General features: G+C 45.3%; 1 protein-coding gene across 1 annotated transcript in view; it reads left to right on the top strand.

Annotated features, from left to right (window-relative positions):
- The first annotated feature begins 1,251 nt into the window (after positions 1–1,251).
- Positions 1,252–27,760, top strand: part of LCP1 (lymphocyte cytosolic protein 1) — a 92,823-nt gene continuing 66,314 nt past the window's right edge. Inside the window, exons 1-3 of the mRNA XM_075334388.1 lie at positions 1,252–1,340; positions 20,729–20,815; positions 25,276–25,439. Coding sequence (XP_075190503.1) covers positions 20,752–20,815; positions 25,276–25,439 — 228 coding nt within the window. The 5' untranslated portion in view covers positions 1,252–1,340; positions 20,729–20,751. The remainder of the gene's footprint in view (positions 1,341–20,728; positions 20,816–25,275; positions 25,440–27,760) is intronic.

Below are 27,760 nucleotides of genomic sequence, written 5' to 3'. Positions count from 1 at the left end.
AATGCAGCAACCAGGTCCATGGTGGAAGGAAAAAAGTTCTGCCACCTATAATGTCATGATGTTCATCAGGATATCAAAGGACAGGGGGCTCCTATGCTGTCCCTTATGCTAGGAGACCCTAGGCTATTCCTCACTTCCAGATTACTTCTGATGGTGGATATGCCAAAGTCCCATGCCTTTTTATACTCCTGAGAAATACTACTCTATTAGTGAGATGATAAACATATTAGGACAGGCAAGGGAAAACCAAAACTCTGACACACTGTACACACACAGGAATAGACAAAAAGAGACTCCGTCAGGAGAAAATCAAGAGCAGGAGGGTAGCTATAGAAAGGCCACATAGGTTAACTCCACTACGCACACAGCAACAGGTATCATACCAGATAGTTTGATCACCACACCTCCCAAGACAAACTAAGATAAACTATAGCTGGCATAGGTGTTAAGATCCAGCTAGCATATATAAGAGGGGAGCAGATGTGATTGGCTTAGCCATAGCAGGTCATTAAAGGAGACTAACAAGTAGACTAACAGAGATTAACTCCTGCTAGCCTGACTCTGAATTAGTACTCCATAGGTCGACACTTGAGTCTTCCTGCGTTGTTTTCTGACACCAGAGGAGTTATCAGGTGGAGTGTCAGAATCTGTAGTCTGAATGGAACCCGACTACACTATGACAGTCAGAAAAATTTATGAAAATCTCTGTGACAGTGCACTATTCTGCATGAGTGGTATTCTACCATGAGCCAACACAAATAGCCATACTGGTTCAGTCTTGCTTCCACTGAGAAAATGACTATGGAGGCCCATTCTCCATGCATACAGAATCTTCAAGTATATTTCATGTATTATAATTTAAAGATAAATTATTAGTTAGATCTAATGGGTTATTTGAGGATCAACTCATAAAAAAGTACTCTAATGGCAATCAATTAGCTCCTATATCAGCTCCAAATGGGGTTGTCATCTGATGAACCTTTGGGACCCTGTTGTATTAGACACCAATTTTTGTGTTAGTCTGGACTCAATTTAAGAATCTATGTCGTAAAATGACGGAGCAATCAAGAGACAGAAATGGCACCTAGACTTACTAAAGCACGGTGCACAACAGGCTAGGAAGTGGGTAATGGTGTTAACATCTTTTTGACTAATCAGGTGGTTCTGCAAATAGAGGAAGGGTTAAAACGGCTGACATTTCCTTATAAAGTCATGATTTCACGTCAGTGACTTCCTTCTACTAACCACAAAATAAAGCTTTACTAGTGTGCACCAAACTTCTTCAAAGACATCCCTGTTGCATTGCTGCATTGCCCGTGACCAGCCACGTATTGAAAGAGGTAAGACATTGTATTCTTAATTCTGTACCCAAAATGAACCTTTTTTAAAGCACCAATTCATTAGGACAAACAGTCCAATGGTGGATTATTATTAGTACCACCCTGATAGTAATGCTTCTGAAGCTGAAAGTATTGAGCCGTGAGCTCTACAACTGCACAGGAAGCTTGTGGTCAGAGCAAAGTAATCCGAGAGCAAGAGCAATCCCCATTTCTATACTTCTTAAAATCATCCTATGAAATGAAATATAGAATTTATACCAAATCCATTGGTGTAACGAGAGCCTGGAGAGTGAAATTTGATGCTGACACTCTAAGCATTTACTAAGCTTTAGAGTGGAAAGCTAGCCCCCAAAGAGAGTATGGCCACATGGTGAAGTATGGTGGAAAACGTGGTCATTTGCGGACTAGTGGTATTATGAGAGTAGTTTGCAGCTGCACTGTTGAAACCACATAAATTCATAAATTGCATGTATTATCGTTAAAGTCAAATCCTATTAACAATTATATTTTAAGTAGTGTGTTTTGGCACCTATTTTATATGGGGGCACATCTCTAGCCATTCACCCTATAAAGATATTTAACTTGAGAGCATAAAACGGCTAAAAGATCTATAAAGTGGCCATGGCTTGAGAACGAAAAAAGAGGCATAGTATGTGTTATAATGCAGATTTGTAGGTTCTGTATGTGTTACCTTACTGGGTTGGTATACATGGTAATACCATGTGTATAAGCCCGAGGCTGTAATGTTCCATCCAAATTTTGCGGTTTGTTCTGGACCAATCCCTGGAAAGGAAGCCCTTATATTCATAGAACTTTAGAGCCTTAAACATTACTCGCTACTCTGGAAGAATGTGAAAACAGAGAAAGCAATAACTTTTTTCATGTAAGTAAATTAATCATAATATTAATAATAGTACTAATAATAATAATTGTATTTATGAAGAGCTTTGCAGAGACACACAATAGGCTATAGGGCACACTTACAAAATCACAATCAGGGTGTAATATTGCATTACCAACATAAGGGCACAATATACAATTAGTAAAAATGCAACCATTAGGCTATGTGCGCACGTTGCGTACTGTCCCTGCAGAAATTTCTGCAGCGATTTCAACAGCACACGTGCGCTTCAAATCGCTGCAGAAACAGTCCGTAATGAAAAAAAAAAAAAGCCGATTCCATGCGCTCTGACTGCAGCTCCTCCCATAGACAGGGTTGGGGTGCAGGCAAAGCGCAGCAGCCGAAGCGCTCCGCTCTAATACGTCAAGTGCGCACAGTTCCTGCATAATCTTCATAGATTATGCTGGGGACGCAGGATGCATGCAGTTACGCTGCGGTGCAGATCGCAGCATAACTGCATGTAATTACGCAACGTGCGCACATAGCCTTAGGAAGAAATGTGCCAGAGGGGGCAGACGTAGCAGTTGTACCCAGGATCCAGCTCCTCATGGCTCAATTGCCTTTCTGCAGCATAAGAAGAACCAATATCCTACACTCCTCAACGCTGAAATTGCAACATCAAGAAGGAAAACTCGTGGAATTTATGAAATTCACAGGATTGATGGACATGTAATTAATATGCAAGTAATGAAAAAATGGAAGCAACATTTTCAAAACAGCTAATTTTTTTCAGTATCGAATATGAGCACCATGTGGAGAAAGACACGCATTTACACACTTGGGCTTCTATGGTCATTAATCTGGGAAATGTTCGGCCATGCTGAATGCACTAAGTCATGGAAATTATCAAGATCCAAAACAAAAGCTGGACTCATTGCTGAAGGAAAGCCCTCCTTTCCGGCCTTGGGTCTCCATCTGGAGACTGTGTGGGTAATGCCATGAAGAGACTTTCTTGAGGGAACATCACTATGGTCCTACTCCCAAGATTATGATATGGGGTGGCATAATGTAAAGTAGCCGCACTCCTCTAGTCTTCATTTCAGGTACATTAAGGCATAATCAGTATTCATTGAATTTTTGATGCTCCAGAATTTCTACACCATTCCACACTTTCTTTAAAAAGAATTTGTCACCAGGTTTTTGTTACCCAATCTGAGAGCAGCATAATGTAGAGACAGACACTGATTCCAGTGATGTGTCACTACAGGGGGCTTTACACGCTACGACATCGCTAATGCGAACTCGTTGGGGTCACGGAATTGGTGACGCACATCCGGCCGCATTAGCGATGCTGTTGCGTTTGACACCGATGAGCGATTTTGCATCGTTGCAAAAACGTGCAAAATCGCTCATCAGTGACATGGGGGTCCATTCTCAAAAATCGTTACTGCAGCAGTAACGAGGTTGTTCCTCGTTCCTGCGGCAGCACACATTGCTCCGTGTGACGCCGCAGGAACGAGGAAGCTCTCCTTACCTGCCTCCCGGCCGCTATGCGGAAGGAAGGAGGTGGGCAGGATGTTACGTCCCGCTCATGTCCACCCCTCCGCTGCTATTGGGCGGCCGCTCAGTGACGTCGCTGTGACGCCGCACGGACCTCCCCCTTAGAAAGGAGGCGGTTCGCTGGTCACAGCGACGTCGCCGGGGAGGTAAGTATGTGTGACGGGTCTGGGCGATGTTGTGCGGCACGGGCAGCGATTTGCCCGTGTCGCACAACAGATGGGGGTGGGTACGTACACTAGCGATATCGGGACCGATATCGCAGTGTGTAAAGCCCGCTTTACTGAGCTTTGCTGTCATTTTCTCTGCTGCAGATATAGCAGTTATACAGAGATCATGAATATGCTGGACTACCTGGCAGCACCCCAAGTAGTCCGTTAAGGATAATCTACTGCTGATTAAATAGTGATTTTATCAAAACTACAGTAACCAGCCCAGTAAGTGACTCATCGCTGGAATCAGGATCTTTGCCCCTACATTATCCTGGTCTCAGATTAGATGGCATTAATCTGGTGACAGATTCCCTTTAACTTGTGAAATTTTTTATTGAATTTTTGTGTCCGCTTTTGACGCTGCGTTTTTATTGCTGTTTTGATTCTGCATTTCTTGGGTCTAATTCCTTTAAATAAAGCTGTTTTGTTTTTGAAACTTCCTGGTAGTGACATCCTTAGCTGCAGACTAAATGCGTTCGCTCCAAAAACGCATGTGCGGTTTTTACCTGTGGAATCTACATGGTAGTGAAGCTTGATTCTCTCACCATCACTATTGTTTGACAAAAATCCTTCTCCAGGATCAAAACCACATTTGTAGTATTTAGATATGTTGTATATTAATATACTTCCAAGAAAATTGTTTTATTCCAATTCACTTTGGGAATGGAGGAATCTTTTATGTAAAGGGAGACACCAAAAGAAATCCAATATTCACGCAATGGTTAACATGTGCTGCCACCGGTTACACCAGCAGCATGGGCACAGCTAGATACACAAACTTAGGTGGCACGTGTAACACCCAGGGGGCAGTGGGAATCAGGCACGGGGTCTCATACCTGAGTTACTCATCACCGGGACGGTGTGCTGGTCTGGGATGTCGCAGTGGCCTGCCCGGCTTCGTGCCCCGAGGTGTACACCAATAAGGAGGGAGGATGATGGGGATTGTAGTAGGAAGATTGTCATGACGCCACCTGTGGTACGCGGCCAGGGATTAGCGGCCGCTCCTGTCGCTGTCCTCTGTGGCAGATGGTAATAGCACCAGAGATGGTGTCACTTCCCATAGGTGGAGCGGGCCCCTGGGAGGATGATGAAGGCAGTAGTGATGGCGATGGCCTTTGGGGTTCCAGGTGTCTTTACTCACTCTTTGTGCTGCTCGCCCGGTTAGTACTGGTCACTCGCTGTGATGAGCCCCGTCAAACTCGGATTCCTTCAGAGGTCAGTCCGGTGTGGTGCTTGGTGGGCCCTTCCTCCTAACGCCCTATGTGTTGGATCCCCGTGGCTTAAGCTACTTGGGTAACCCGGTCCATCTCGAGTAGTACTCTTTTCCCTATTTGCAGGTACCGCGGCTATGGGGCCTGGCCGTGTCCAAGGCCTCGGATCCTATCTGGCACTGTGCTTTCAGGCTCTGTGTGGCCAGGGAAGCTTGAAAGCGCCCCGTTTTGGCAGATTCTGGAAAACCAAGTATGATCTTCCTTAGGGTTCAGCACCCTGCATGGCTTCGGTTCTGAGGGAACGATTAAGCTCACACCTTGGCAACTGCAAGAACAACTCCTGTGTCCTACCGGAGCACTGTGAAGACATGTCTGCTCCTTTCCTCTCCTGCTGGAGAACCCCTAACTGTTGTGTTGGCTCCTGACTCCACCTGAGGGCTACTCCTCCCCCGGTCTCTGTCACTAGTAGATGGTGCCCCCCATGTTTGAAGGCAACCTTAAGACCCGACCCTAGCCTGGTCCCCACTGGGGAAGGCAACGTGGTTGTGTATTTGGCTGTGTAAGTGGTGAAACCGGTACCGACCTCCTCTGGATCCTGGTTAAGCACTACACCTTAAATCAGGTGCAGTACTCTAATGCGGGCATCACACGGTACGATATATTGGGCGATATGTCATCGGGGTCACGTCGTTAGTGACGCACATACGGCATCGTTCGAGATATAGTATCGTGTGACACCTCGGAACGACTGTGAACGAGCAATAATACTCACCTTATCGTTGCTCGTTGACACGTCGTTCATTCTCATAATCTCGTTCGTCCTTCTGTGCGCCGGTTGTTCATTGCTCCCGAGGCAGCACACATCGCTCCGTGTGACACCTCGGGAGCGACGAACACAGCTTACCTGCATCCCGCCGGCAATGTGGAAGGAAGGAGGTGGGCGGGATGTTTACGTCCTGCTCATCTCCGCCTCTCCGCTTCTATTGGCTGGCCGCCGTATGATGTCGCTATGACGCCGAACGTCCATCCCTCTTCAGGAAGTGGATGTTCGCCGCCCACAGCGACGTCGCTAGGCAGGTAGGTACGTTTGACGGGGTTTAACGACTTTGTGCGCCACGGGAAACTAATTTCCCGTGACACACAAACGACGGTGGTGGGTATGATCACTCGTGCGATCGCACGATAGATCGTCCCGTGTGACGCCCGCATAAGGGGCGCCACACACATATCTCCCTTCAGCTCGACATATGGATGAGCAGCTGATAACCAGCCTGCAGCGGGTAACCCTGGCCCAAGCCCCTCTTTCCTTTCCTCCTGGATCCAGAGTTATGGTGTGGGACTTATGGCCCATTCAAAGACACAACTGCAGCCAGTAAAGCAAGTGTATAGTCATTTAGTCATTGGGCTTTTGTGTCCCCTCCCATACTAAAAACACGTAAATTCTTTGGAAACTAATTTTTCATATATATAATGTATGAGAAATGAGAAAGGATAAAGAATTTGTAGGTGTTATTCTAAAAGCGAATGTCAATATATGATAAAAGGAAAATTTTAATAAGTGATGTGGTAAGTGAACAATTAGCTGAAATCACGTGGTGACTTAAGATGGGAACATACAAATGGAGTGATACATCGGGACCATTGGGCAACCGCACCAAATGCTATGTCATGTGTCTGAACTCAGCGGAGGTAGCCACCAATAATGCAGCTGGCTGATCACCGGTGGGTGCTGAAAACTTTGGACTGGTCATGTTTATCCTCTCTGCATCTTTTACTGTAGAGTTCTGCTAAAGAAAGGGAAATTGTGGTAGACTTATTGCATTCTCTTCATCCATTAGTACAATGACAGGAATGATGAAAAATTGCCACACACAATTGCCACAATAGCTCTGTGGCAACATCCTGGAGTAACCACCTGTCAACATGGATGAACAATAGATTACCAGAGACTTCTACAAAACATAGCAGCGTATTAAGCACTGGGTCACATTTTATAGCCCCTATAAGCATTACCATAACCTGCCACTATTGATGGTTTCGGCCTAAAGCCTAATGTGTTTGAGGCCCCTGGACTGTTCCCAACAGTTATCTGGTGGATCCACTGAGTCTGATTTCGGATAGCTGATCTTTTTGTTCTCTAAACACTGCAATATAATCATAAACGAGCGTTGTTTAAAACATTCATTTCACGATTATCTTGCCTTTTAAACAAGTTGCAGATTACCCAATGAATGAGGAAAACGATGCTTCATGGGTGAAATGATCTTTTGTGTAGCATAAAAGATCATCAAAATAAGTGGCTCATCATCCAATGTAAACCGGACTCTTCACTTACTGCCGAGAACTACAGCAACCTCTGTGCACTGAGCGATCTAGTTGTATCCTCATTGAGCATCATTTACTTTGGTCTGACTGTATAAACAGGCATTTAAATGACCAGTAAAATTTTGCAAGGTCCATGGAGATGAACCTTAAACTATAAGCCACCGCCAGAGATGTCTGACAGCTGCTTTCTCATAGAGTACACAATAGTATTTGCCAGCCAATTACTCCTGCATATAGAGGAGTGAGGAGAGAAAGAAAGCTGTCAGACAATTTGCTGGCCATCAGCTATCTAAAGACCTTAAGGCCCCGTTACACGCAACGACGTATCTAACGATATATCGCCTGGGTCACGGATTCCGTGACGCACATCCGGCATCGTTAGCGACGTCGTTGTGTGTGATGATGGAAAATCCAGTTAACGATGGAAAATACTCATCAAATCGTCCATCATTGACACGTTCATTTTCAAAATATCGTTGATTGTAGAGGTCGCAGGTTGTTCGTCGTTCTTGCGGCAGCACACATCGCTGTGTGTGACACCTCGGGAACGACGAACTACAGCTTACCTCCGGCCGCCGGCAATGCGGAAGGAAGGAGGTGGGTGGGATGTTACGGCCGCTCATCTCCGCCCCTCCGCTTCTATTGGGCGGCCACTTAGTGACGCCACTGTGACGCCGCACGAACTGCCCCCTTAGAAAGGAGGCGGTTCGCCGGACACAGCGACGTCACTAGCCAGGTAAGTCCGTGTGATGGGGCCTAGTGATCTTGTGCGCCACGGGCAGCGTTTTGCCTTTGACGCACAACCGACGGGGGCGGGTACGCTCGCTTGCGATATCGCTGCGTGTAGCACCCCCTTTAGGGAAACATAAGTTCCCTTCTTTTTCCAGACCATTGAAAACATACTGTACCTAACAATTATTTGTTTGGATTTTCTGAAGTTTTGTTTTTTCACACACTCCAAAAGTTCTAATTTGGCCTTCTTTTATACTGACCTACATCTCTACGAGAAACCAGATTGGGCATCTCGAAATGCAATCGGCTGAGCAAGTGGGCACTTCTCACGTGATCTAAAACCAGCAAGTAAGCAAACAAGCGGAGACTGTATAAGAATAAATTTAGGCTGAAACAGCTCATTTTTGTGAGTCAGAAAAAAGCAGAACTGTAACGGGGAAGTAGCTCTCGTCCTAGTGAGGGAAAAACCAAACTAGAAGCAAGACTAAGAAGTTACAGAGGAAATACGGTAACTATACCAAAAACCAACATAAAACATGCAATGTAGCGTTATAGTTTTTGGAACAATAAACTGTCCATTAAACTATGTTGATTATAGACAATAACCTACATATATACAGTATCTTATCACAAAAAGTTCATTTCACATATCTTTACATTGATACATAATATTTTTGTCAGGAAAAGCAGTCACTCGTTACACATCCTTTTTCTATGCCTCATCATTTGTACTTTTATGCAGGTTCTAAAACTACGAGGGGCTGCTGATAAGTCTTTGGCTTTACCCAGAAAGAAACGAGATAGGATGATGAAACTTTACATTTATTCCGCATACTCTCCACTGATGTCAACACATTTCTTACATCGGTATTCCAAGTTTTGTAAGCCTAGCAAAAAGAAGGATTTCGGTTGTGCCTCAAACCAGGCATCCATAGCAGCCATTGCATCAGAAATGGTGTGAAATTTGATACCCTAAGGGTATGTCCGCACTTTGCGTCGTCGTAGTTGCAGTTCTAAACGCATCCTCTGGTAGTAATTGCTTTTGCCAATGTTGCTATTGACTTTCAAAACGCTATAAATACGCATGCGTTTTAGCTGCGTTTTTAGCGCTTTTTACATGCTTTTTCATTGCATAAAGTCATATGCGTTTTGATCACAAAGACACAACAAAATAAAGTTTTAACATACAAACACTATGAAAAAAGGGGGAAAAAACAAAAACCAAATATAATTATTTAAATCATAATGAAAATAGTTATATTTAATATAATTAAAGCAGTTTTATACTAATTATGGCTAAAATATCAATAATTTAATATTTTTCATTATTTTAATTGTCGGACTATGTGTGTGTAAAGGGACATATCATTCCATTATTTTGAAGTCATAAATGTATGCGTTTAGGTAGTCCAAAACGCATGTTTTCTGCAGTTAAAAAGCATGTAAAACGCTGGAATTTTGATGTTGCTTGTTTTTGCAACTTCTCATTGACTTCAATGTTAGCAAAACGCTGCAGAAATGGCAAAGACAATTGACATGCTGCTTCTTTGAACGCATGGTTTTTACCCTAATTTATGCAAATTAAACGCAGCGTTTTGAACTGCAAAGTGCGCACAAGAATGCAGGGCACTGCGGCCGATGCCGCTGCCCCTGACTGCTGAGCCCCTCGCTACGTCCCCCATGGTCACCTCTCCCTCCTTCCCATTGTGCAATGCCCCCCGCTGACCCCCCTTCCCTGCTGGGACCTCCTCCAGGGCATATAAACAGCTGCCGGAGTCCCTCCTTCCTCTTACCACATCTGCCCTCAGGGTGAGCATCGCCGATGGACCCCCTGGAAGCAGCGGTAAGAGAAAGGATCGGACGGGAGGGAGCCGATTGGCTTGCCTCCCTTGTGGGCACCAGCTCCCTCCTGCCGGTTCCCAGCAGCGGTGGGCACAGGTCTTCCAGACCCTCCCGTCCACCGCAGCGCCTAAGCCCCACAACAGACCCCAGGCGCAGGGCGGCCCGGTCCAGAAGGTCCGGTCCGCTCTCACCCCCGGCCACCTATCCCCTGCCCCACCGGTCATCGGGTTCACATATATCTCGCAGCGCTGCACCCCCGTCACCCAGGCATGCTGCCCCCCACCGAGCATCGCGTTCGTCCACGCCACGCAGCGATGCTCCCCCTCCCCTCAGGAATCCTGGCATCACGCTCGCCACCACAATGCAGAGCGCCTCCCCCCAGGCACTCTGCACCGCCCAGCATGACGCGCCCCTCATGTTGCTTACCGCTCCATGCTGAGGCTGCGTCACATCCGGTATCCATGGCAGCCGAGTCACTTCCTCTGACTCGGCAACCATGTGACTATACTGTACTTCCGGTTTTCGGCCCCCGGACCGGAAGTGATGTCATTAAAAGTAAAAGCGGCAAATTTAAAGGGAAATGCAGTCATAAACAAACATGCTTTATAACTGCATTTCCTGCCCAGCGGTCGCATTCTTTACAAAGCGAACGTGGTGGTCTGCAGCAGTCAAGCACATCCATACATCCCCCTAAAGGGACAAGTTTAAAAAAAATAAATAAATAAATAAATAAATAAAATAAAAATAATAAAATAAAAATAAATAAATAAAATAATAAAACAAAAAAAAAAAAAAAAAAAATATGTATACATATATACACATATTTGGTATCGCCACGTTCAGAAAAGCTTGATCTATCAAAATATAAAATCAATTAAAGAATAATAATGCTAATAATTTTATTCACTTGGGTAGCGCTGTCCACGGCGCTTTCTATGCATTGGCGACGCTGTCCCCATTGGAACTCACAATCTAGAGTCCCTAATCTGATTGTTAAATTTCGTAGCAGCAAAAAAAAAAAAAAAAAAAAAAAACACAAAACACCCAAAATTACGCTTTTGGTCACCGCATGTTTTGCGTAACATCCAATAACAGGCGATCAAAAGTAGCATCTGCGCAAAATGGTACCATTAAAAAATGTAAACTCGAGACGCAAAATAAGCAGTCATTGCGCCATAGATCCCAAAATGAGAACGCTACGGGTTTCGGAAAATGGCGCAAAACGTACGCCACTTTTATTGGGCGATCTTGTTAACACCATCAGGAGTAGCTCTGGTTAACCCCGCGTTTGTACAACATCAGGATGTAACGCAGCAGCGCCCGACTTACACAGGGACGTGTTCTACTGCTGTGTATCACAGCTGGGAACTCACCTAACACCAGATACAGTTAAAAAAAAAAAAAAAAAAATATAAATAAAAATTCGCGCAAACAAATACGTCGATATCTGTTCCCTAATATCAGTGGAGCAAAACACAGTCAACAAAGAAAAGAGAGTCAATTCGCAAAATACTGCAATACCATTTTCAACTCCTATAAAACCCATTGGGGTTCTGCGTGGTGGAAGTACGACGAAGAATTTAGAAGATGCTTGGCATTCCAACCGTTGGGAAGTTAAGGCCACCGATTCGTGGCTTATGATGGCGCAAAAGTCCCACCAGTCGTTTCCAGGCCCACCAAACTTTTCCTCTCACCACGCTACACCTGGAGCTGCAAATGTCCGCAGACCAGGTCACTGTTGGCTTTTCAATGAAGGCCATCGCAGGTTTCAAGGACTCCGCAAATACAAGCGCGAATGCTCATCGTGCGGAGGCAATCACACCTCCTCCAAATGCGATAAGCAACTAGACAGGCGTCACACTAAAAATGCACCACCAAGTCCCAAAGACTCCAGTGAACGTGCACGTGGTGGAGCCATTGCTAGAACGTTACCCCAATAAGGCTGCGGCCAACGCTATTAGGGACGGTTTCAACCACGGTTTCTTTATCCCCCTTTATGTTCTCCTCAGAACTAACCTTCGCCCCCAACCTCAAATCGGCCCGGGACCTCCCACAGGTCCTGGCGAACAAACTACTGAAGGAAGTGGCGTTAGGCCGACTAGCAGGCCCATTTATAGATTTACCATTCTTAAACCCTCGCGTTTCACCCCTAGGGATAGTGCCTAAGAAAGAAAAGGGTGAATTTCGCCTCATACACTACTTGTCCTTCCCGGCTGGGCGGTCAGTCAATGACGGCATCCCCACAGAGGACTCAGCAGTTTCCTATGCATTTTTGACAAAGCGGTCGCACTGGTGCGAAAAGCAGGGTAAGGAGCACTAATGGCAAAATCGGACATAGCATCTGCCTTTCGCCCGCTACTAGTGCACCCCGATTGTCCCACCTGCTAGGGTGCTATTTCAACAAAAAATTCTGTACCACATGTGAATTACCATGGGTTGCTCCATATCCTGCTCACACTTCGAGCTCTTCAGCTCTTTCCTGGAATGGGTGGTTAAGGACGTGGCAAAGAATAAATTGGTCACCCATTATTTGGATGATTTCTTGTCCGTTTTCCCACACCAACTCTAAAGCATGCTCAAGCGCGTTAAAATCTGTCCAGGTCATAGCGGACAAGTTTGGGTTTCCGCTGTTGGCCGAAAAAACAGTTGGCCATGTGACCTGCCTTTTCATTTGAGAATCGAAATAGACTCAATTATCATGATGTTTCGGCTACCACTCAAAAAGGTTGAAAAAACCACATCGCTCATTGACGGGTTCTGCGCGGTTCGTAAGGTAACCCTGGCGCAAATGCAATCTCTATTAGGCTTGCTCGCCTTCGCCTTTAGAGTCATGCCCATGGGAAGGGGCTTTTCCCTGAGGCTCTGCCTGGCCACTAGGAGCATAACTGCCTCCCATCAAATGATTTTCATCACCAGCGCTCTACGTGAGGAGCTCGGTGTATGGAGGTCCTTCATAGCTACTTACAATGGGCGTTCATGTTTCCAGGAACAGGAAGTTTCCAGCGCTGATATATCTATTTTCAGATGCTGCCGGGTCCACCGGATTCGGCGTTTACCTTGGTCCCAATTGGTACGCTAATCGCTGGCCCAACACATGGCACCTGTCTGGGTGGACAAAAAAAAAACAAAAAAAAAAAAACAAAAAAAAACCTTTACTCGAGCTGTTCCCTATAATAGTAGCTACAAGTCTTTGGGCAGAAAAGTTGGCGAACAATCGGTCCCGCTTCAGGACTGACTACATAAGTGTCGTCCACGCCGTTAACCACCTCGCATCTTCCTCACCACCGGTGATCAGCTTGCTACGATACTTAGTTCTTAAGTGCCTTGAACATAATATCTGGGTCAAGGCCAGCCACATACCGGGGATTGATAACACTATCGCTGATGCCTTATTGCATTTGATTTTCATAAGTTTCGAGCATTGCACCCAGAATCTGACAACAATGGCCAAAAGTGTCCACAGTCCCTCTGGACGGTCCCCGTGGACAGTTGATTCCGCTGATTAAGGCATCCCATCAACGTGTCATTTGTATGGTAAGGCTTGGGACGAATGATTTCAATATAGTTCAACCGCTGCCTAGCCAGGTGTCCGCGGTTTTCTTAGCAATTCCGTTGCTCGAGACATAACGCATCTACATACCAGTGGCTTGCCGGGCACAGTAGCGTAGTAGCGGGTTGCAGGAATAGCCTCTCACTTTCAGGTTCATGGATGGACCGATGTCACCAAGGCCTTTCTGTTCAAACAGGCCGTTAAAGGCTGGAAGCGCTGGTGCACGGAGAGCAGGAAGGCCAATTCATTCGCCATCCTTTCCGGCATAATAAACCAGCTAGGTGACGTTTGCACCAATGACAGCGAGGTCCTCTTGTTCTCGGCCGCCTTCTCGCTAGCATTCTTCGGAGCCTTGACGGTCAGCGAATTAGTTAGCAGGTCCCTAGGTCGCACCGGTGGTCTGTTACGCGACAATGTTATAGTTTGCAATGGTGGAGTACAGGTTCGCATAAGGCGCTCCAAAATAGATCAGGTCGGTAGAGGAGTTTGGTTCCCTATTTTCCCGTTTTCAGGTATCCTATGTCCCATCCTTACCTTGCAGCGACACTTAGAGTCTTGGGTTCCCAACAAATTCTTCTTGGAACACGCAGAGTGATCCCACTCACGGTGACACAACTTTCGGCATTGCTTAAAATGTCTATTTACTACCTGGACCTACAACCAGGACATTATGGCATGCACTCCTTCCGCATCGACACGACAACCGAGGCAGCAAGGGCCAGCTTCATACCTATCCGTGCAGTCCTGTAGTTCCCTGCCACCAGTTGTCCACTGTTTGGCACGTTTATATATTACACAAAAAAAAAAAAATAAATAAATAAATAAAATAAAATAAATTGTTAAATAAATATATGTATATCATTTCGGTTATCTAAGCACCTTCAAACCTAAAGAAACATTAATACAATGATGTTTGGTGACACGATGATAGAAAATGTTTTGCATACAAGAGAGGTAACCGTTTTTCTTTTAGATCTGTCGAGACCTAGCATCTGGATCCTAGGTCACTCACACATATTCTGGGCAGCACGGCGGACTGAGTCGAGACCGGGTGGAAGCGTGCTGGGAGTTTGTGACCTCAAGTTTCACTGGAGAAGAGTTCGGGGCCTGGCCTGGGCCCAGGTCCTGCCCGTGGTAGTGAGCATATCCAGAGTAGCCACTGGCCTAGTAGTGCTGGTCATTCACGGGTGGAAATGACCTGGTAAATGTGAGGATCCAGGATCTGCTTGCGGTCATGCAAGTGGTCCTAGATAAGTTCAGCAGCTTCTTTCCTAGATAAGTTCAGCAGCTTCTTTCCTAGATAAGTTCAGCAGCTTCTTTAGCAACGTAGTGGGGGTACGGTCCAGTATATTACCGAGATTGAGTTGTACAGGGGCAAGGAACATAGCAGCTGTGGAAAGGTCAAGGCAACACGTTAATATGCAGATCGCCAAATTTATAGCGTCAGGAAGAGGGATAGTGCCGGGACACGAGATGCTGGAATCAGAGGTCAGCTGTTTGGTGCTAGAGGATGGTTGTAGCCTTAATGATATAGGCCTAGACAATTTCCTGTCGGACAGTAAGGACGGGGTTGAGCGGGCCATAAGGGCCCTGTGTGGGGGTCGCAGCTCAGGCTTGGGCCTTCGCCACTCCGTGGCCGGTGGAAGAGGGATTTGGTGAGAGCCAACCTGCCACGGACGGCCGTAGGCATCGGGCCTCCTCCCTCAGGTTTAAGGCGGATTTGTGCCTGTGGTTAAAGCTGTGGCCAAAATAACAAGCAACCCCCTTTTATATCAACATTGAATGGTGTTACGTGGATACCTTCAATAAAGTACAAAAGAAAGATATTCCATGTGTGGTCTCATTCATTGCGCGGTGGGGAGGGGGAACCGGTTGGTGGGTCTCGGCAGTCTGCAGGGCACTGCGGCCGATGCCGCTGCCCCTGACTGCTGAGCCCCTCGCTACGTCCCCCATGGTCACCTCTCCCTCCTTCCCATTGTGCAATGCCCCCCGCTGACCCCCCTTCCCTGCTGGGACCTCCTCCAGGGCATATAAACAGCTGCCGGAGTCCCTCCTTCCTCTTACCACATCTGCCCTCAGGGTGAGCATCGCCCGCCCTCCCTCCCTTAAGAAGGTTCTGTTACAAGTTCGGAAGTCAAAGCCGGTGGAAGAGGTATTTGGAGAGCCTACCTGCCACGGACGGCCGTAGGCATCGGGCCTCCTCCCTCAGGTTTAAGGCGGTTTTGTGCCTATGGAAAAAGGTTATGGTTCAATCTCAAAGTCACAGCCGGTGGAAGAGGGATTTGGTGAGAGCCAACCTGCCACGGACGGCCGTAGGCATCGGGCCTCCTCCCTCAGGTTTAAGGCGGATTTGTGCCTGTGGTTAAAGCTGTGGCCAAAATAACAAGCAACCCCCTTTTATATCAACATTGAATGGTGTTACGTGGATACCTTCAATAAAGTACAAAAGAAAGATATTCCATGTGTGGTCTCATTCATTGCGCGGTGGGGAGGGGGAACCGGTTGGTGGGTCTCGGCAGTCAGCTCAATGTCCCATAGACTTTGCTGGAAAATCAAAACGCATGCCTTTTGGCATGAAAACGCTGCAGTTCAAAACGCAGCTGAAAAGCAGGTTAAACGCAGGTGAAAACGCAAAGTGCCGACACAGCCTTAAGGTATTTCTTCAGGTTTGGAAGCAGATGATAGTCGGAGGGAGCTAGATCAGGTGAAAAAGGTGGGTGGTCAACCAGCTGGAAGCCCAGCTCTGCCAGTTTTGCCGTGGTCACTTGTGCATTGTGAGCAGAGGCGTTGTCTTGCAGGAGCAAGATTCCTTTGGATGGCTCGTACACCTGATTTGGAAGATTCAGAACATGAAAAGCAGTATTCTGATTAATATTTTCACGCTAGTCTCATTGAGCCCCAGCTTTTTTTTTTTACAGTCAGGGACTTGATCCTTCCTAAACAGTCTGCAGAACTATCAGGCTTTTGACTAAAGAAAAAGGACCTGCTAGCTTCTGATACCTGTTTTTCATGTTATAGAAGCAGAGAAAAGGAATTCCTTCCATACCCTTCTCAAGACGGTGTGCTAGTGTATTATGGTAACGTTTCTGTACGGATGGAAAAATTTAGCGTTGAGTACAATGTGAGCAAGTGGAGACTATTGATTCATCCCAAAAAATTCTGGAAGCTGTGCTACTGAACAATGGCAGCAAGTATGTTTCAGTGCCTGTAGGGCATTCTGTGCACTTAAAGGAAAGCTGTGAGAATTTAGACTTTATTCTGAAGAAACGTAACTATGAAGATCAAGGATGGTAAATACTGTATGTGATGAAAAATTCTCTCTTTTCTCCTTGGGCAGCAAGGAGTATGCACAAAGTACCCATGCTTTTTGTGTCAATGGAACAGTAGGGATAGGACTCATCGTTGTAGCCAAAATATTTGGCCAACAAGAACATCTTTGCAACCTGGGCTCAAGAACATTGTTGCAGAAAATGTATTTCATTCCACTAAGGTTCTCCTGCCATCACTCAACATTAAGCTTGGACTCATTTAGCAGTTTGTGAAAGCTCTACCAAAAGGAAAGACTTTTAAGTACCTTTGTACCAAGTTTCAGGAACGGTCTGAAGCAAAACTGAAGGAAGATATATTTGTGGGTCCAGATATTCGAAAACTTATAAAGTACGATGTGTTCAAAACAAACATGAAAGCTGTTGAGAAAAGGACTTGGGACGGATTCTTTTAAAAATGTTGTGAAGAAATTGATAGGTAACAGCAAAATACAAAATTTAAGCCCAGCGTGTAGAACATGCTGAAATGTTTCAAAGCCTTGGGTTGTCTGATGAATTTTAAGTTACATTTTTTTCCATTCCCATTTGGACTACTTTTGTGAAAACCTTGGTGCTGTTAGTGAAGAGAAAGGAGAAAGATTTGATCAGGATATCAAGAAGATGGAACGACGATATCAAGGTATATGTTTGTGAACATGATGGGGGACTACTGCTGGATGGTTCACACAGAAGAGCCGCAGGCCTTCTATAAGAGAAAAGATATCAAGAGAAGCTTTGAAAAGAAAAGGAGAAAGAAAAACATTGCATAAAGTTGTAGAAGTAATATTCAATAAATTTATATATACCGTACTTTTCAGCTTTTCGGATTATAAAATGCACTTTTCCTCCCAAAAATTTGGCCTGAAAGTGAGGGGTGCGTGTTAAAATCCAAATGTATTTTACCGGGGGGTGGTGGAGAGGGGTAGCAGGAGGCAGGGGCAATGCTGAGGCGGCTGTGCACGCTCTGCGGCGGCTGTCCAGGGTCTGCGGCAGCTGTGTAGGGTCTGCAGTGGCTGTGCAGGGTCTGTGGCAGCTGTGCAGGGTCTGCGGCAGCTGTGCAGGGTCTGCAGTGGCTGTGTAAGGTCTACTGCGGCTGTGTATGGTCAGCAGCAGCTATGCAAGGTCTGCGGCAGCTGTGCATGGCCTGCTTTGGTGGTTAGGGCTCAAATAATGGTGCCCGGAGTCGGCGCGTGCGCAGATGGAGCTGACAGGCCAAGATCTCATCTGCGCACGCGCCGTCTTTGGCCCACTGCTCTCCCAGCAGCGGACTTAAGGAAAATGGCGCCTGGAGGTGGTGTGTGCGCAGATGAGGTCTTTGCTTGTCATTGAACCGAGAGCTCAATCTGTCCACGCACTGACTCCGGTTACCATTTCTTTGAAGCCAGCACCACCAGCAGAGCGTCTGTGACACTCTCCACACCGCCCTTCTCCACACAGCTGCCACCGCAACCCCAGCACAGCTGCCCCAACCCCAGCACAGCTGCGCCAGCACCAGCACAGCTGCCCCAGCACATTCGCCCCAACACCAGCACATTCACCACAGCACAGCCGCCACAGCACAACTGTACTTACATAGTTGAAATATTTGCACACCTTAGTTAAATGCAGGAAATAAAGTTTAGTCAGGAAAATGGTTAAGTGGTTTTCCTGTAAGCATATAAATACGATTAGCCCTGGGTTTTAAATAAAATGTGCATTAAAACAGCTATAGTGTAACATATATGTTGCATTTTTTTAGTTGGTACCTAGGAACAGTGAACCAAAACTGTAAAGTTCGGGGTTTGTACCGAACACCAGTTGTCTGGGTCTAGGACTCAAACACAGACTTTTACCTGTATGTCCATTTCCTGTTCGGGTTTGTCAACCGAATAAAGCTTGTTAAAAGGTTGCAATGCAGCCAATCGGCAAGCTTTTCCAGTATGGCACTTTTGGTCTCATCACAACCATATCAAGTATTAGCAGGGCTGTGATTGGCCAGGAAAATCACTGTAAAAAACAAAAAATAAAGTGAGCTCCCATCCTAATATGATAGCTAGCAAGGGTAAAAGAAAAGCTTAAAGCTCCAGCCCCCACCAGTGAGCTTTACTGTGGCTAAATATAAAAATAGAGGGTATCCTACGCTGTTTTTGAAAATTGTTTAAATAAATAATTTATAAAAAAAAGACATAGGGTCCCCACCATTTTTATAAACAGCCATGGTAAAGCAGACAGGTGGGGGTTGGTATTATTAGGATGGGAGGAGCCATGATATTGGCCCCCTCCAGCCTAAAAATGACAGCCCCCATCTACCAAAAATTGGTACATCACTTTAGATGTGCCAATCCTGGCTCTGCTTTACCCGGCTCATCCTGATTGCCCTGGGGCAGTGCAAATTGGAGTAATATAAGGGGTTAATGACAGCTGTGATTTGTCAAAAAATCACAGCTGCCATCAAGCCCTGGATTAGTAATGGGAGGTGTCTATGAGACACCCCTATTTCTAATCCTGTAAGTAAAAAGAAATAAAACACAAATAATGAAAAATCCCTCTATTTTGATATCCAGCCACGGTAAAGCTCACAGGTGGGGGCTGCAGCCTGTAGCTGTTATTTTACCTGTGATGGCTATTAAATTATGGCGGGAGCCCATGTAATCTTTTATTCTTAATTCATTTATTTTTACAGTACCATACAGCAAACGTACTGCAACGAATCACAGATGTGTACACAGGGTGGTCTGCATGTATAGCAGTCTGCAACCAATCACAGACACTGGCAGTGAATATTGATGAACCTTAATAAGCAGGTTCATTCATCACTAGTTGGTACATTTACATATAATGTACATGCAAGACTATATAATAATCTTGAAAGTATGCCTGTACTGTATGTAGCCTATCTCTACTTTATAAGTAGTGACCATTCTGTAAATTCAGGCATTTTAGCCATTAACTGTAACATTGCAGTCTGGGATTCTTGGTTTTGTGCTAATGTTTATACTACTTTATACACTTTTCTTACTGTTGAATTGGCAGACTTTTTGTTGCTCCGAGTCATTCTTGCCTTGATTACTAATTGCTCCTCCCCTCACTGTATTCACAACTTTCCAATCCATTTTGAACATTTTAACCATACTCTCGCCCACAAAGTTTTCCACAGTGCATCATCTTGACCCTCATCTTCGCCTACCACCCAAACCTACATTCTGCAACCAATCTAAGACTAAATTCGGTATAATTGAAACCTTCCATTCCTGTTTCCAAGACTTTTCTCCTGTTGCACTATTTCTCTGGATTGCACTACCACAGGCAAGCAGATTCATTCTCAACAGTCACAGTTTTTGGATTGTCATTAAAACTCCTACACTAATTTACTTTTGCTTCCACACTCACATCATTTCTCAGAACCTGACCCCATGCTTATTTTTTTATTACAACATGACTGGCTGGGTGGCTGGCCCATGCAGCTTTATATGCACTACCTTGTGTTTTTTTCATAAAGGTTAGCTTGACTATTGTACCAGAACAATTACTTTTTACCTTTTGAGTCACCCCGATTTTTTCCACTTCCCTTACTGCTTTAGTTTGAATTACAGTAAATAAATTTCCTATCTTAAAGGAGCATCCTCAGAAGTAGGCCAATTTCAGCAGAAGCCAGCAGAACCCAACAGTATGTTTTTGAGCGTGGGAATATATAGGGGAAACCCATGCATACAGAGAACATGATGGTTTCTTTGGTTAGATTTTACACAAAGATCCCAGGGCTGTACATCAACACTGATAACCACGGAACCACCGTGCAAGTTATTACTTGAAATATCTGCTTATGTATTGCAGGGCAGAACTGAAAAAAGGACATCATGGAATCAAGGCCGATCACAGATGAGGAAATGGAGGAGCTCAGGGAAGCATTTAGCAAAATTGGTAAGCTATTTATCCGATCATTATAATCAGCAATACCAAAAATACTGTAAGAAGATTATACTAATTCTTATAGAAATACATGTATGACTACATTAGACTCTGTTCTTTTCTCATCATGTATGTTAAATGTATCAATGGCGGGTTTCCCTGCATTCAGCATACGTTAAAAGAATGTTAATTTGGCATAAGCTCGGCCAATATGTGTGGAGCATAGTTTTTTTTTAATTTATAGGAAAGCATAATCCTCTGAGCTTTGGAATGCAATGGGATACAGTAAAAAAGTATGTCAAAATGTAACTGTAACGCCGGCATTCCCTACACTAGTTGGCAGGGATGCCGATGTATTCACCCCACCGCTCTCCTCCCTTCTGTTTTGATAGTGTCTGTGCCTGCCACAGCTCCCGTCTTCCAGGACCCGTGCACGCCACATGGGTTTTCTTTCTGCTTGTGCGCTCCTCACTTCGAAAAGGAGTAGCAATTGCACACCTATTGTGTTCCCTACTTATTGCTGGGAAGTACCAGATAGGACCCTGATGTGTTCTTAGCTTATGACTGGGGAGATCCTTCCAGGTGACACCTGATGTGTCCTAAGCCTATAGCTGGGGAGAACCATGTACTTAAGGCACCTTGCCCTATTGGGAGGTGACTGTGCAATGTTAGTCCTCAGTAGCCTGTGTGCCTCATGGCAACTAGATCATTGCCTGGTCCCTGGATCCTGTTCCAAATTCGGCAGTAGCCCGTATGCCAAAATTGTTCCTGACTCTGTACCTGTATGCGTTCCGAGTCAATGAACCTGGTCCATTGTCCCTGTCCCTTCCTTATTTTCTGATCCCATTCTTGGTTTCTTCTGATTTCCTGATTCCGTTCTTGATCTGTTCCTAGTTCACGGTTCCAGCCTTAGTTCCTGATTCTGTTTCTGATCCGTTCCTGGTTCCCAGATCCAGCCCAAGTTCCTGATTCCATTCCTGATCCCTTTCCTAGATACAGCCTGAGTTCCTAATTCTGTCCCTGATCCATTCCTGTATTCTGGTTCCAGCCTGAGTTCCTGACTTCATCCCTGATGTGTTTTTGATTTCAGGTTTCCAGCCTGACTTCCTGATTTTTGTTCCAGATCCCATCCCTGGTTCCCGGCTCCAGCCTGATTCCCTGATTCTGTTACTGATCCGTTCCTGGTTACAGCCTGTGTTCCTGTATCCATTCCTGTGTCCTGTACCAGCCTTTGTTCCTATATCCTGTATTCAGTTCTGTGTCCTGATACCAGCCTGAGTTCCTCTATTCTGTGTCCGTTCCTGTTTCTTGGTACCATCATGTGTTCCTGTATCTGGAATCCGTACCTGTGTCCTGGTAGCAGCATATGTTGACGTATCTGTGGCACCCCTGAGGCTCCAGTCGCCACAGAGGTACTGCACCTCTGCCAGAAGTGTGGTATCCCATTCCTGGGTAAGGAGGAGGTCACAAACCAGTATACACACAAACACAGATACTTTCTTATTTAGCAACACTCCATCGGGCAATGGTTAGGGCCTAGTGCAAACTATTCTCCAGTAGCAGCACCATCCCCTAAGCCAGCTTGGAGGTGGAGTCTAGTTAGTGGGAGCACACTGTAGAACATTAGTTAGTCAGGGAGTAGGAACGGAGGCCCAGGCACACTACTGAAGGGATCCTAGAGCCCACAGGAAGTGCGCCATACTCCCGTGGTCTCATTCTACAAATGGCATACTGGAGTGGAGGGACTTGGCCGCAGTAGGGGACCGGCCCCTCAACTAGTGGAGAACTACAAGGCTTAGCTAGCAAACCGGAGGCTGAGGTTAAATGCCGAAGCCATATCCACACACATCCAGTGAAAAGTTGACCACATAGGGCCAAGGGCTAGAGCTTCAAGTCATCCAACAGGGTCCGCGGACACTGGCTCAGGGCTCTGTGTGCAGGCACGGGACATGCGGGAGAGATCAGTGCAGGAAGATGACCAAGAAAGGAACACAGAAAAGTATACCGGGTTGTGCCTCTGAACTATCCGGGATCGGCTGGATCCCCATCACAGCAGGACTCAGCACCCCAAGGGCATCATTTGTCTAGATGTGCTAACCTATAACTCTTAAACTGTGAGTAAAGACCTTGTGACTGCATTCCTGTGTTGCCCAGTTCTTTGCCTGCGCCTCCAGCTCGCTCTACACCTCGCCATTAAAGACTACAACTTCCAACAGCCCTGGAGCTTAGCTCTACCTGTACAGAGCTATTCCAACTCTGCTGCATCCCCACTGACCCCAGGGGAACTGAATAGCATTGGCGGCACATATTTGGCTGCATACCACAGGTGGCGTCATAAACTATCTTCCCCTGTAAATAATTCCCCCCCACCGCCGTTTTATATCGACACCGCCGTGGTCACAGAAGCAGAACCGGGCCCTGACATCCTCCCACCCAGGACAGAACCGACCCGGTAATGAGTGCCCCCAGGCCCCAGTGGGGCGTGTCATATCCATTTCTGGAAAGCTTTACCAGCTCGTGTTCCTGGATCCGTGTATCCTGCCTGAACTTGAATCCATACCTGATCCAGTCCCAACTATACCTATACCAATTTCCACCCTGCTGGGTATCTTTATACTGTCCTGACAGAGACTCTACATGGTCTTGCCTGTCTCTGCTAGTGTGAGCTTCTGTGTATCTGGGGACTTGCCTTGAAGTGGTACCTAGCGGCTACCTACTGGCTAAGCCTAACCTCACCACCAGAGGCTCTAGAGAAGACCAGGTAGCTGCTTAGTCACGCTCATCCAGGGTAACCCGTGAACCATGATCCAGTGGATCCATAACACTGTCCCGGCCGGATCGGTCATTGCTGTTCCACCATTAACAGTAACATTCAATACCTATACAGTGGCATACATTTGAAGCATCTGACAGAGCAGTAGCAAATGTTAGGGAATAAGCCAATATGTAAGATCCAGAAATATTGTTTATTATTGACTGAACAGACGAAAAAAAATAAATTATAACGTATGAATCCACCTTAAAGATAATTTTTTAAAACAAAAAAGTTGATCACCATCTATGTTGGTTACACTGACGAATGTCAGTGATCTTCAACTAATTCTGGACCGCCCATAGACTTTATGGGTCCGGCTAGTCCTTGCTTTATCCTGCAAAGATGTTCTAAAACATCAATACAGAGAAAGCAGCTTGCAGGAGATTGATCAGCTGCGGGCGTAGGGAGATGGCTGTCAGACACGGTCAGACTCCTTATAGAGAAGGCATGGAGAATTAAAGAGGTGACCGAAAGGCTGAAAAAATTAGCATCCAAATCCCTATCTATTTATTGTCGTAATCTAAACTAATTTCTAATACGGCTGCGTTAAAAATGCTTTCTCCTTTAATTATTACACTGTCTAACTGCTATTGAATTTTTCCCTGCTTCTTGTTTGCTGATGCTTTGTTTGAGTATTCCAGTGCATGCTAGGACACTCAAACAAAGCATCATCAGAGGGCAGAGACTGTGGTCATGAGGCGTCATCAGTGATGCTCATTTCAGGGGCTGGGCGAGTCCCAGTGCTCTCCGTGTTGCTGACTCAGATGAGTAGTAATGACCTGTGACCTGACCTGTCGTTTTTAATTGTACCCTTTTGGGGTACATGCAATGTTTTGATCGCCTGTTATTGCATTTTATTGAAATGTTGCAACTTCTAAAAAATGTAATTTTGGTGTTTTGATTTTGTTTTTCGTTACATCCTTTACAGATCAGATTAATTTATTTTACATTTTGATAGATCGGGCATTTCTGAATATGGCGATACCAAATATGTGATTTTTTTTATTGTTTTATTTTCAATGGGGCAAAAGGGGGATGATTTGAACTCTGTGTTTTTTATTTTTTTCTTATTTTTAAACATTTTTTTTACACTTTTTCTTGTTTTTATAAGTTTTTTTTTAAGGGGACTTGACGTTGATACAGTCCGATCTCTTCTGCTGCACAGAGCAGTGCATCAGCACCGCTCTGTACAGCAGAAATGCCGATCTCCTGTGAATGCTGGCGCTCAGTTGGTGTTCACATGAACTATGTCATGACATTGACAGGAATCATCAGATCACATGATGGAGCTGCCGATGGGCGTGGGGAATGACGTGATCCTCGCCGCTGCGCGCTAACAGACGCAGGTGGATCTCCGACTAAGTACACATTTCGACTGATCAGATCAGCCAACATGGGCTGGGAAACATGCGGGCTCGCGGCCCGAGTCTGCATTAAAGGGACACACACAACTTATGATGTACCGGTAAATCATAGGCCACCTGCTCTAGATCAGTTAAGTACTTCTTATTCACAGTAGCCCAAAATTGTACACAGTATTCTAATAATTTATCTAATATTAATATTGAAATACCGAGCTATATATTAATAAATTTACCTTTATACATATGCCCACCACCTTTTTGTCCCTGATAATATGTTTATTTTCTCATTTTAGATGCTGATGGAAATGGTTACATAAGCCCTAATGAATTAAATGACCTATTCAGAGCTGCTAATCTGCCCCTCCCTGGGTATAAACTACGAGAGATAATCCAAAGCCTTATGGATACAGGAGATAAGAACAGAGATGGGAAGATCAGTTTTGATGAATTTATCTCAGTAAGTTTACCCTGAATGATCGTAGAAAATATTTGTTGGCGTTTTGTATGTGAACAGCCTGTAATCTTTGTAGGGAACAAGTAGTTGCTCATAAGCAAATTTATCTCTTGACTATTTAACCACCATGTACCAATCATTACCTAATACTTCTCTGTCCACATCAGGTGGCATCATGCCACCTTTTATTAGTATGAGTGTCACGTTATCCATTCTACGTGTTACGTGATTATCTATTATTTATATTAATTACTATTTCTCACTGCAGGTTAGATGGAAATTTATATAATCTTATTTGGTTCCTAATTTTTATTGTTTTTGTGTTCTGAAAAAAGGACCAGTTGGCAAATGTCAATATTGTTACTCATCATCATCATCAGTATTATTATTTTTTTGAACACGGAACTAAAATACAGTTTTTTGGGTTTTTTTTAAACCTTCTTTTTATTAGATTTTAATAACAAAAACATATAATCAATAATCCTATAATACAATACATTATGTTAAACTACAAAATTGCAGATAATGTATATCCTCGAATACCAATCCCCCTCCCGACCTTCCCCCACCCCACCTCTGCGTGTCCTCTCTCTAAACCTAGATCTTTATGGTATTGGGTTGTGCCCTCCAATGACCTCCCGCAGGTACCATGAGGTATTTTCAAATTGTGATCTAAGACTATTTTTAGTGTCTATGGGGAGTGTCTGGATGTATGGACCCCATGTTTCAAAAAATTTCCTTGTTTGTCAGTGTCTCCAATCTCTCCATTTTAAATAGAAATTAGATTTTTGTGTCAACCAATGCCATAGTTGGGGAAATACTGTTTTTTTGAATGTAAACTGAATAGGTTGTTACACCACCATTAATAATCTTTGTTAAGGCTATGTGCCCACGGGACTATGTACCCACGGATATATCCGCAGGTACGTCCGCAGGTTTCCCGCAGCAGATGCCCGGAATCCACAGCTATCCATTGCTGCGGGATTCCAGCGAAATAGCTGCGGTAAACCTACGGACGTTCGTGCAACTTACCTGCGGAAGTCCTGGCCTCTATCTCCATAGTGGAGGGACGGGATTTCCGCAGGTATTTCCGCCGGAATAATTGACATGCAGTTATGTGCGGCTGCGGGACATCCACAGCATATTTCGCAGCTGCACATACCGCAGCATGGACACAGACACTCCCCATGTTCAATAGGATAACATGGGAGTGTCTGTACTTGCTAAAAACCTGCAGATTTATCTAGAAAATCCAGATAAATCCGCAGGTTTTCCGCGGCAAAATCCGCGGGTACATTGTCCCGTGCGCACATAACCTACCGTAAAGGTATTATCCAGGTTCTTTATATGGAATGAGTGTTACTCCTCTGTACTCACTACTCTGTCCCCTGCCGGTCTCTGGGCATCAACACATGGAGGGGGTGTTACGTGATCACTAATTAGCTGCAGGTTTCACACTCTGTCAATGCTGGATTCTTTTAATTGGGAAGTGACTACCGGATTTATTTATTTTTATTACCGCACCCTGGTCCATTGACAATAACTTGGAAAGTAGGGAAAGCCCCTTTGAATAAGGTTTTTCATGTTAAATTTATTTTATTTTAGATTATTCTTATAGTTTTAAATTTCCATATTACTATATACACTACAGCGTATTAAAAGAAAATGACTTATTGATTGATTACATTTTTAATGTCAAATGTATTTGTGGCGCCCTAGGACCTGGTCGCCACAACGGCATTGCCCTCCTGAGGGTTAATGCTGAGCCTGGAGGTAATGGGGAAATCTACTGGCCAGTAAGTTAACATCCACCGCAGTTTCTCCCTCAGGCCAGTAGGGGGAGCTCTGAACCTGAAGTTTCAGGGAGCTTCCTTAAGCCTGACCTGGGGGAGGAGTTAGTCAGTCTGTAGGGAGCAGTAGAAGTGAACAGACGCAGAGTGAGCTGTCCTGTGAATCTGGGGCCTGGAGCTAGAGTAGCTTGGTCCAGAGAAGCAGGAGTAGCTGAGAGGCAGCAGAGAGACTCGGACATCGGAGTCTGTGGCCACCAGGGCTTAAACATATTCCCTGGTAGCCGAATCCGAAGGGCAGGAGAGCTGCAAGCCCCTGGCCCAAACATCCCAAAGGTACAGCTGCAGCATCGAGGCCCGGTGTGGACTCCAGCAGAGAAGCACTAGAGAGAGGGCCTGCGCAGCCTGCTACAGAGGGAAAGGGACGTACCATCAGTCCCAGCAGCAAAGAGGGCCATTGCTGGATTCAGAGAAGCAGGGTCCTATGATAACAAAGAAAAGCACAGGAGTAGGCCTCATACTCAGCTGGCCAGAAAG

The sequence above is a fragment of the Anomaloglossus baeobatrachus genome, chromosome 2 (genome assembly GCF_048569485.1).
Source record: "Anomaloglossus baeobatrachus isolate aAnoBae1 chromosome 2, aAnoBae1.hap1, whole genome shotgun sequence".
Classification (NCBI taxonomy): domain Eukaryota; kingdom Metazoa; phylum Chordata; class Amphibia; order Anura; family Aromobatidae; genus Anomaloglossus; species Anomaloglossus baeobatrachus.
The sequence above is the reverse complement of the archived record's forward strand: the minus strand, read 5'-3'. Positions and strand labels throughout refer to the sequence as shown.